Source organism: Agrilus planipennis, unplaced genomic scaffold, assembly GCF_000699045.2.
Source record: "Agrilus planipennis isolate EAB-ADULT unplaced genomic scaffold, Apla_2.0 scaffold12, whole genome shotgun sequence".
NCBI classification, from domain to species: Eukaryota; Metazoa; Arthropoda; class Insecta; order Coleoptera; family Buprestidae; genus Agrilus; species Agrilus planipennis.
This window is the reverse complement of record NW_020439003.1, coordinates 820,511-832,141: the sequence shown is the minus strand read 5'-3', so window position 1 is coordinate 832,141 and position 11,631 is coordinate 820,511. Positions and strand designations below refer to the sequence as shown.

At 34.3% G+C, this 11,631-nt stretch overlaps 1 protein-coding gene across 2 annotated transcripts in view; it reads right to left on the bottom strand.

The window, feature by feature from the left end:
• Positions 1–7,843, bottom strand: part of LOC108733338 (B-cell lymphoma/leukemia 11B) — a 75,193-nt gene extending 67,350 nt beyond the window's left edge. For both annotated transcript variants that reach the window (XM_025975920.1, XM_025975921.1), the window contains exon 1: positions 7,411–7,843. In XM_025975920.1, the coding sequence (XP_025831705.1) occupies positions 7,411–7,447 (37 nt within the window). In that variant the 5' untranslated portion in view covers positions 7,448–7,843. The remainder of the gene's footprint in view (positions 1–7,410) is intronic.
• Positions 7,844–11,631: the final 3,788 nt, after the last annotated feature.

Below are 11,631 nucleotides of genomic sequence, written 5' to 3'. Positions count from 1 at the left end.
TACAGTTTAATTAATTTAAAACACAATTCAAATTTAAGTTCTTAACAATGCTGTTTGCATTAAGGGAAGTATAATTGCCATTCATCTTCATGCCTTGCATTTGTTAAAACAATTAAATACTATGTCCAATTACTTATTGTTGGATACCGCGAAAAAACAATGAACGTTGACCTAAATTGATAAAGACATTCGATTGAATATTTACATAGTTTCTCCATTCCAGAAACTGATGACTGAAAAATCAATCTAATTTTTAATTTTCCGTCGATTATTTGAACAATGGGTACCGTACACGAACTATACACAATGATGTCCACCTTGAATAACAATACTTAACGTCGTTGATAGCTTACATAATGTTCGACATTTCGTTAAGGCCTCAAGAATTGTTACAATTAATTATTTAAAGTATAATGGATTAATGATTAGCGAAACAATACATATAAGCATTTCATCCGCTTTGTTTTACCGTATTAATTGCAGATATTGATTCAATATAACGGTACACTTATTGTTTTTAGTATCAGCGAAAAACGTAAGAAGAATTAATTAATTAATGGAAATTTTAATTAAATAAGTATGCTCTTGTTTAGGACGGACAGCCAATCAAACAACTTAGTCTATCACAACTGGTGGCGATTTGTCCATAAGGACATAGAACACTAAACTAATTATAGAACACTGAACTATAATTATATTATCTTCCCGTATTTATTGGTTTAAAAATAGTTAATACTGATCACTTTGAATCTACGTTATGCAATTAACAAATATACTCAAATCTATAAACAGACCAATTAAGCTCTTGGAACAATTTAAACTCTCGAGTTGTAGGTTAAGTTTCATATGAATATGATGTTTACCATTTTTTTTGCAAGTTTCGCAATATACATTTGGTTTATTTTATTATTTTCTTTTTTGAAGTTCGTAATTGGACTATTACAATACGGTTTTTAGGGAAAATTTCCCAGCAAATTGGAAAATTCGTGAAAAACTGAAAATGCTTTCTTCTATAAGATTTTTATATGAACTCAAGAATCGAACTTGACTGAACGACAGGAATTACAACTTAATGACTATTTACTAAATGTCAACTTAGGGTGGATTGAGGGTAGTGACATGCAGGGTGTTATCAGTGGTGCATACATGGGAAGGAGGAGTAAAGCCCTTCACATACATACACTTTTGTAAAATTTCATAGAAACAATGGTTTGACTAATAATTGTTTTTTCACAATGTAGAAATAAAAGTTTAACTTAAATTATTTAACGTTGTCCGGTTTTTGTTAAGATTTCTGTACAATTTTGTTGGTATTTACTCAAGTTGCATCTGTACTTTTCCAGCTACCCATCTCTAACATTCAAAAAAGCTTCCATTTTTTGCATGAATTTTTTTTGTCAACTCGCAACCCGAAGTTTTCTGCGCGTTTTTGTTTTTATATGACAGTCATTTGTTTTTCAAAAATGATGTCTCCTTTTTGTCTATTAATATTACTTCCAAATAAAAAAAAGAACACAATTTCAGCTTTGATAAGAGGTTTAAATGTAAAATTTTATTCAGGCGATTTGTAAATAATTAGGAATACTAATTATCCATCATTAGTTAACAACATCCGACTCTTTAAACGTGATCGGTTGTGATTTATAATAAGTAAAGGAGGCGATGCATAAACATACAATACAATCGTTCAATTGTTCTGGCTAACGTTTTCGAGAGGTCAAACAAGATTCTTCAATAGAAGATAAAAACCCACACGTTAAATATCACCGACGACACCAAACAGGTGTGAAATTGTGCCTGGGGTCATTTCGTTTGTTTCGGCAGCAACACAAATAACCCTTTCGGAACAACTGCTATAATAACTATTAGCGCCCACTCCAAGTGCGATTAACCGTAAAAGTTTAAAGTACTGGACGACCGCGACTGGTCAGATGCGCGTGATGTAAGGTAACTCACTGCTGCTGTATCAATACAGTAAAATCTCGATATAACGGACTAATTGGGGGGAGGAGGTGTCCGTTAAAACCGAAAGTCATTTATGTAAAAATAAATGAATGATGAATCCGTCGTAGGTGGTAAATAAAATCAACAATTGAATGAAAAATCATCCAACAACACTTCTTGATATTAAGATAATAAAAAATTTTTTACTCTAAGTGATTGATTCGCCATTTATTGCATAAACGAGCGGAATGTATGCATCGATACTGTGTTAAAGTCAATAGTTCTTTTTCTACATATATTGTGAAAAGAAAAAAGAAAAGTTCTCTAACTTTAAAAAGCTTAGGATGTAGAATTTGCATTCAAAGGCGAAACGTCGTGTTGGTTTATTAAATAAACTCTGCTTTGCCCCCAATGCTGTCGGCTTTGATTTTCACACTGTCTTCTTACAATAAGAAGAATAAATGTGTAAATATTTGAGTAAATATAATATTAATGCTCTTCTGATTCTAGCCTAAAGGCCGTCGTGTGTTGGAGGTACTAACTAACGTTTCGCTAGTACGAGTGGCCAACTTCTTCAGAGGTCCTCCCATCTCTGATGTTCGGATGATGGAAGATTAAAAAAAACCTTTGAGTGTTTCATTCCCACCTGCCAGTAATGCTGGCGGACGGGCAGTCCCTCCGGACTACACCGGAAGGTATGGCGAAAGACCGTCTTCAGCCTCCTTGCAGGAATCATGGGAATGGGTGGGTGGTGGTGGTTCGGGTGAAAAAGATGAAACGGACGAAATGAAGACAAAAGAGAGTGAAAGATTATCTGCGGAATATTACTGCCCCATGCATTTGGCTAAGTAATCCAAGGAAACCACAGAAAAACTTGGACCAAGGCAGACGGATGGTCTAAACCTCTGTCCCATACCGCTCGGTGATCATGCTTAAATAATCTTACCTACGAAAGAAACTGAGAGAGACAAAATGAAAACTTCAAAAATTAAATATTGTGCTGGCTTTTTCAATCTATCTGATCGCGTATAACAATAAATAATTTTCTTTATAAAGTTTATTTTCACATTTTCGCCCACGACGAAATATGAAACAGTTGTAGTGATAAAAATTCGTACACCTTGCACCAAAGTTTCACGATAACCAATGTATCAATCTGATCTAAATATGTGAGGTGTACTAAATGAGACAATTGAAAGTACGACCCTCCGTCTAAAGTATCAAATTTTTCGATGCGCTGTAAATAGGTCCTACCTACGTCCTCGTGAATGAAGTGTTCTAAGGTTGCCTTCCTGTTTCCGTTTCTTTCAATTTTTCGCATAATCGAAACTACAAAAACCTCTACGAAATACGCCTTGTCAACAGTTTACCTCGTTTAAAAAAAAATACCTATACATACATGTTGTATTGCAACAATAAGTAACAATGTATTTTACAGAGATTTGAGGTATTGTTCACCATTTTCAAGTTTGCGTTACGTAAACTAATGTACACATATTTTTCGTTACCGATAAAGCACTTATCAGCTTGCTTATCATCACACACACCTAAGCCATCAGTTTCACAGTTACACACAATTCTGAAAAACAGTCGGCATGTTAAGTACCTGTAATATATTTCCTTTATTTTTAGAAATAATGTTACGGACCCGTTTTAGTAATTAAGTTTCTGTTAAATAAACGAACATAAACTAATACAAACACACTGAAACGCAACACATTTTAATACCATAAAGTCTTATAACACTCTACAGATACTATTGTACTTTGATTTTTATTTCTAAGAACAAAATCATAAAATTATGCTGTTAAAAATATTAATTAGGATCATAACAAAGTAAAATTGACCTTAGGCTGATTATATTATTATCTAATTGAAGTAAAACTTAGAAACTGCTCATTTTCAAAATTATTGTACAGAAAAAAAGGAATAAAAATACCTTAAAAACAAACGCAATCTAGAACCAAATTTAGGGTCTAATACTCATTATTTACGTGTAATAAACGTAATATTACAAACGAATTAGATATTTCCAGAAAAAATCATTAGTTAATTAAACTTCTTAACGATTTAGTAGGTCTGTGTAATGCAAATTCATGTTTCAGTTCATCTATGATCTATGTATATGCCGTATAAATGGAATAAAATAATTTCTACCCTTGATCTACATCACTATAAAGATTTATAAGTGGGCCTGTCAGTTAGCCTACGCAAAGACACCAGTTACAACCTCATTCTAAGCAAAATAAAAGTCAATTTCAAGCACAATAAAAGCAACCTATGTTCATACAATGAAAATACAGGAAGAGCCGTTCCCTTATCTTCTACCTGGACAGTAAAGACTTAGTTATCCGTATAATTCGTTTACAATGGACAAGTTGACCGCAGTGACCAGTAACATCTAGACACCGTGCGAACCTAAAGGGTTTAGATTAACGCCTTTTCTTGGCACTACACTTACACACACATGATATATTGTTATTCAAACCGGGAACGAATTGCACTTTTATGGTCAAACAACATTTTTGCAAGCTCTTATATATATAATAATATCCAATAACATCAAATTTTTAAGTATTAAGAATTTCGAAAATTTCTGTCATACGTGATGGAGCTTTCGAAATTCTTCATCAAATAAAATAATACGGAGTACTTAATTGCGAAAAGGACATAACAGGATAATTTATTTTCACCCAAATTACCTATATAAAGGGGAGGACAACCTTATCTGTAGTGGGGGCCAGATAAAGCTTTACTTGAAGTACGCGGGCCGAAGTAGAAAATTGACATTTTCTTCATTCTTATTACTTATAAGTTTTTTTTTTTGAAAATATAAAAAACATAGTTAATTAATAACTACGTTTATTTCTCGTACCATTTGTAATGAATTACAATAGTCGAACTTCAAATAACAGAATAAAACTAGGAAACTTTACAACTTGATTTAAAAATATTTTTACATATTAGCTTTTAAGGAACGTTATACTTGAAGCGAACAAATATTCGGCACAATTATTATTTCCTATATTTGGAAGGTAAAAGAAAGGACTTAAGTGACTTCAAATTCTTGTCCGCAATCCGATGTTTAAGGTATTAAACGTATAAAAGAAGATGCTCGGTTCTATTATGAGTATCCACCTTCATTTTGCATAATCAATTACTGCATTAGAACAATCTTTGTTATTATTTTAATACCAAATTATGAATAAAGATGCTGATATATATGTTTAATTTAAACAAGACAAATTATTTTAGTTACGTTGATTAAAAATTTTTGATTTTCAAAAAATTTAATTATTATTCTTTAGGAAGTCTCCCAAGCCGGTTTGTATCCTCACACAGGCCGCAGTTTGTCCACCGTTGATATAGTAAATGTTATAAAGCATAGTTTTTATGACTCCATAGTAAGGACAACAATTATTTATTAATACTGAGTTTATAGACAACAATTTCTTTTAGTTAGCAAGAGTTAACATTTCTTGTCGAGAAATTAGTAATTAGCAAAAATTCTTACTTTTTGGGCACAATTCTACAATGTTTCAAAATAAGATACGGTGAAACCAAGTAGGTTTTGACGTAGATTAACAACTAAAAAAGTGTAGTAGATCGTTTAATGTTATTCAATTTTAACAATTGAAAATTTAAATGTTTGAAATTCTGACATTTAAAAGAAACTAAAATACATTATGGGGATTCCCCAAGCCAGTAAAAATAAATAATAGCAAGATTTTTGCTGGTAAGTCAAGACCTCTTGTTAAGAAAGAGAATGCAAAAAGTTAACAAGCAATACAATAAATCTTACTTTGTGCATCACCTCTCATGATTCATAATACAGTGCAATTCGGCAGGTCCGTTAAAAGACAAATTTCTGCCTCCTCAATTATAACAGATTTATAATTCGACATTCAAATGATGCCCATGTAAAGTGACTTCTTAACACGAATGTGTACCTTTTCTTTTTTGACCCTTGCGTCCATAAAAAACGTGAGGCCAGGTAGCCGTCTCGCTCGCGGCCTGAAGGGTTTATTAAGTGAAGATTCACTGTTAAATGGGCACGCGTTCTGAATGATGACCCCATCTTCGGCTTTGTACACTGACACGCGACTAATAATCTCTGAATGAATTAAGGTGATGAGCGCGTGTGTTGTGTGTGTAAGTGTGTATGCAAACCAACACCTTCGACATGAAAGGGGTGAGAGCGAGACTAAATCAAGACATTATGTACGATGTGTCTCTCATTAAAGTTACAAGAATGTTCAGCGATTAAGACACTTTGTTTATATGCTGAAAACGGTGAAATTGGACTGGGATAGATTTTAGAATGATTAAGTGTAAGTGTATCAATAAACTTTTTTTTGAGTCAGGCAACTTCAGAAAAATTTATTTTAAACAGTTTAGGTGATTGGATTTGCTATGAGTGAATGTTTCTTCTTAAAAGTAACGTAGCAGATGAAATGCAGTTCGACACGCGTGGGCTCAAAGCTCAATAATCCTGAAGATTTACGATTATCTAGACGGAGTTTTACACAAACTAATTTTTACCAATATAAAGGCAAAACTCTCTTATTCAGAAGAATTTAAAAAGATTATGCCTATTTCACAGCATAGCGATTCTTTTCTAAACAAAGTCTTGTAGAAATTGTTCTAAAAATTAGCATTTGAAGAATAACAAGTGAGTAACTTTTATTGCAAATTACAGTTACATATGTAGTCATGTTTTTCTCACCTGAACAATAAAACAATAAGTTGTTTCTAATCTATATTTGCTTTAAGATACACAAAGTACTCCACTGTCCACGTCATATCAACATCAACATGATAAAGTTAAAACGCAAATTCTCATAACTTGATGAATTTCAAATGCACTTAATCACCAAATGAAGGAAAAGCTTCCTTGATATACAATCCTTGGTACCTTATTAAGGATCGAAACCAAGGAAATTCGTCAACAAATTACAAACAGAGGTACAACTTTTTATTGGCATGACAGCGAAAATTAGTAATTTAATAATTTGAATGCAAAGAAAATTGCAATCTTTTTTGCAAACTTAAAAAAGATAACAAGATTTTCAGGAGTTTCCAAGAAATTGACAGTAAAGAATGACGCTTTTAAAAAGACTGATTATTAAGCCTGATATTTACAGAATTTATCTTTTTTAAGATATTTTTAATAGTTAAAAAGGGGAGCTTTCAAGAAGTATACCGTAATGCAATCGACGATTGTAAGTGCTCGCGGCGTAAAACTCTGTCGAGTACTGAACAAGACGGGGGCTAAAGAAAAAGTTGCGCAAGCGACTGTGCAAAAATCATTATCATAACTTTTTCTTATTAGCAAGACAATTCCCTCCCTCAAGTGTTCATTCACCCCCGCTCCGCCCGGAATTCTAATTAAAAACTTCCATCACGTGCTCGAGCCACGCGAGTCTCGCTGCATTTTTCCTGCAATTTTCCGCAAACAAAAGTTACCTTGCGCTATCCTGACTGCTGGCATTTTGATACGCATTTTGGCTCGTTCTCGTTGGACTTCTCCACAGGACCCAACCAACAAAAATATTTCTCTCTTCGGAGGTACTGCTTCGCTGTCACATCATGCTTTTTTTTTCTGTAATTTTTTGATTGCTGTTCAACTCACGACACTCTTCTGCAGATCGCAAGTTCCTGCCGAAAGCACTAACAATTTATTTGCAATTGTCTTTCACTCGTGAAATAAATGAATTGATCTCGTAGATCCGGGTCCGGATTATGATTATATTACCCCGTAACACATTCGAAACTCTATAAGAAGGATGACATCGTGATGATTACGTGTTGAGCATGTCGCGCTCGCTCTATTCACCATGTGTCCGGTCAGGACCAGTGATGCTGAGTAGCCAGTGGTCCGAGCGCGTGTGTTAGGCGGCCGAACTCACGGGCGACAACCGTCCGCCCGCAGCTCGGCCCACGTCGGCGTCGTTCGGTCGCTTCCGCACAGGCCACTCACTAGCCACCGGCCGTACTACCCTCGAAGAAGGGATGCGATGCGCGCTCCGCGATCACGGGAGGGGGTAAAAAGGATGCTGGCCGCCGCGGTACGCACACGGTACACCCGGACTCGACCGGAGCTTTCCGAAAGCTTTCTCCTTAAAGTGGCTGGCGCTACAGGATTCAACTGGCAGATCCGATTGCTTTTTTTCTTGCTTCCACCGATAATATTACAACCAAGACGAAAATGCACATACCTAATCTTGAACACGTTATGAGCTTTAGGTGCATTTTTCATTCTCTAATAACAGCGTTTAAAGCAATTTGATGCGGATAACCTCGTTTTTGAAAGTTGAGCTAAACATTTCATCTTCGTGTTTATCCTTTTTATCTTAAATATAATTCTATTCTAGATTTAAATTATTCTTTTTATTACAGGAATATGAATTTCCTTTAAGGACTTTCTACCTCTTACGGCGATGCAAACATCTTTAATTGGGTAATGTTTAAACTATCAATCGTATGTTTATTGTAAGCAACACAACTCAAAGTACTTATAATACTGTAGGGATATTATTCTTAGAATCCACGTGTAAAGCTAATCTTTGAAGTAGTGTAGTATGAGCATTCCTAATAGTGATTAATAAGCTTCGGTGGATTACCATGTTCGATAAAATTCTATCAGATATAAATATTCACATACAAAAATTACTTTTCCACCTTTAGAAAAAGTTTTTAAGCGTCTTATTCTCGTTTTAAGGGTACGTAATACATAACATAATACAGTAAAAAACTCGCGAATAACCGAACTTCATTATTTATATATACGTACACAAATATTTGAATTGAATGTTGCTGTTTAAGTTGGAACATAATTCATATCCGACAAAAACCGAACCTGCATCATACACGTTGGTGAGTAAATAACATTTTACGGCTCTATTTTAAACTATAGCAAAGACCTAAAAGGAGAAACAATGCTAATAAATCACAAATATATGGAAATGTACATTGTTAATTCTTAGATACGTTTTCTATCAATGAATTACTCATTTCCAACCCCTAATGAAGCAAAAGAAGATACCAAATTTGATGTGTAAAACAAACAATCACTTTAGTTTATGGTTACAAACACCTACACCTTATCTTGAGTTTTCCTTCCCTATTCCAGTAACAAAACGTATTTATTTTGATTCCTTTTATATGTTCCTTTATTCGTTTCATATTGTAAACAAATTTACGGTTAATTAAAACAGCTCATGTAAGATAATAGATTTATAAAATCAAATTCTTTTTCGAAAAGATGGGTATTAAGAAAACCGATTCATAAAGCGTAACAAGTTGTTGATGATGAGAATAACTACCCCATTATTATCATTCAAAAGAAAGTCAAACAGAATTGAAAACGGTTTAAGAATAATTAATTAACTTTTCTCGGTTTTTAAACACGTCCCTTCGAGTCGATTGGGGGTGGCGTCAGGGATTACGCTTTCCGCCGCTTGGTGGCAGCACGCGTAAGACACGGGGTAGGAAAAACGATTTGAGTAAAGCTTCTTTAAAAAATTCGCCACCCACCAATTAATGCGTCTAACGTACCCACATGCGTTGTTAATGTTTCAATTAGATAAAGTAATTGACTTATTAAAAACCGACTAGGGTAAATTAAGTTTTATATTATCTAATAAATATTGAGACTACTCATTGATTGTTCACTTTAATCATTACAATAGTACAACCCTTTTTTCTTTATACGCTTGTTTCCTGTTTATGTAACCCTTGAATTCGAACTGGATAACCACTAGGTACATTATTATCAGTGAAAACCGTAACATTCTGTACGGTTCCCCCGATACATTAAAAATTCATTTAGTTACCAATGATTTATTCAATTAACCATCATTCAGTTGAATTTATATATTAGATGAATTCATATTTGTAATTCTAGGAACCACTAGGTATGGATTCTGGAAAAAGAAAGGGGTGGTTTTTTATATTCACTTAAAAGGAAACAGTGCTACTGATTTTCTCATTGTTGAGGGAAGAAAAGTGGTTAATTTACATAAAACCTCTGAAGCAATACTACATTCTGATTAATCTTTCTAGTTTTTCTACCATATATAAAAATAATGGTTCCTACAGAAATTTAACCTTTTATTCCTACACGAGTGAAATAGCCGAATTCTGAAATACAAAATAGATACCACAGAAAAGAAATTTCCAAATAAAAAAATCGACGATTACCTCCAGCAAAAATAGCAAGACAGGTCTAATCTATTAAATCAACATTGGGACATTTTATTAGTTCTACAAATTTTTGTAATACTAATTATTCAATCGGGCAACTGTTCATTCTGTTTACGAGCTTATAATTATTATTAACGCAATAAGTAAAAGTAAATAAAAACCAAAACTGAAAAGAACTCCTTTATAACTCGGTAGTGAGAATTGCCGCTGTCCTCCTTTATCATTGTTACAAACATAATTTAAAAGGCAATTAATTTATTAATAGATATGACAAAATTGCAGTCTGATTCGGCTCGCTTCGCTTCGGGTAACACACAAAATTAAAAAAAATCGTTACATCTATACAGTAACTAAAAAAATCGAACGCAATAAAATCGGCAATTCGAAGGAACGTGTCAATGAGGCGGCTAAAGGTTACGGTACTTAGCACAAATCTATTGTGACTATAATAATAATTATTCTTGGCGTATAGAACCTTCCGCTTTAGAAATCTCGCTAAAGGTCGTGCTACTTCGCCAAGTTTTCCAGCACCGAAACGCATAGGTACATCGGCAATAGTAATGTTGACAAGAAGACAACTTCGACAGCGTAAAAGTAGTATCATCACCTCGCATTGGGGCCGTATAAGAACACGCTAACATTAGCGGCAAAGGAAGACGACAATGCGACCGCGGCAGGCTTTCTCGGTGCGGAGGATAACTTTGTTGCGCCACTCAAACATATTTAGCAATAAATATTATACATGGTATGGTGCCGCCTGCTCTTTCATTCTGCAAACTCTTCTTCCTACATAACAGCTTTTCTCATTTTGGATAGTAGTAACATCCACTTGTATCAATATTCTGTTCATACGCACAATAGTTTGCAGGATTACATTACAAAAAGGTGAAATACACACCTGGCATTAGCCACTATGATTTTGACGACGTACAGAACTGTTAATTTAAGTCGAAAATTGTTTTCAACAATCCCTACATTTGTAACCTATTATGAATTAGCTCTCCTTGGACCAGAGTTCTTGTCATATAAAACTTAATGAAAAAGAAAGATAAAAGCAAAGAAATTTTGAATCACCTCAATGCATATAAAATGGATCCGTATGTAGGTAGGCTCCAGACCGTATTATCTGTTTTTCGAGTGAAAAATTGTGTGACCTTCTCGCGGCAACCTCTGCGCTTTCTAATGTTCTATGTCCATTGAGCGACCGTGGATGCGATGCGATGAGTGCACGACGAAGATGATACTGTGCCACCTCGGCTCGTGACTTACCATTGGCGGAGGTTAATATCGTTTTAAAGTTTAAAACATGCTGACCCAACAGATACACTGAAACGATTACAGAGATTGTTTCACTATATTCTAAACGTGATGATCGCGTAAATCCAATAAAGTAAACTATTTAAATTGAAACTTACAAACATAAATGGAGCAAGAACAGGAGCATAGAGAGATAGAGGTAGACTTGAATTAGACTACACATTT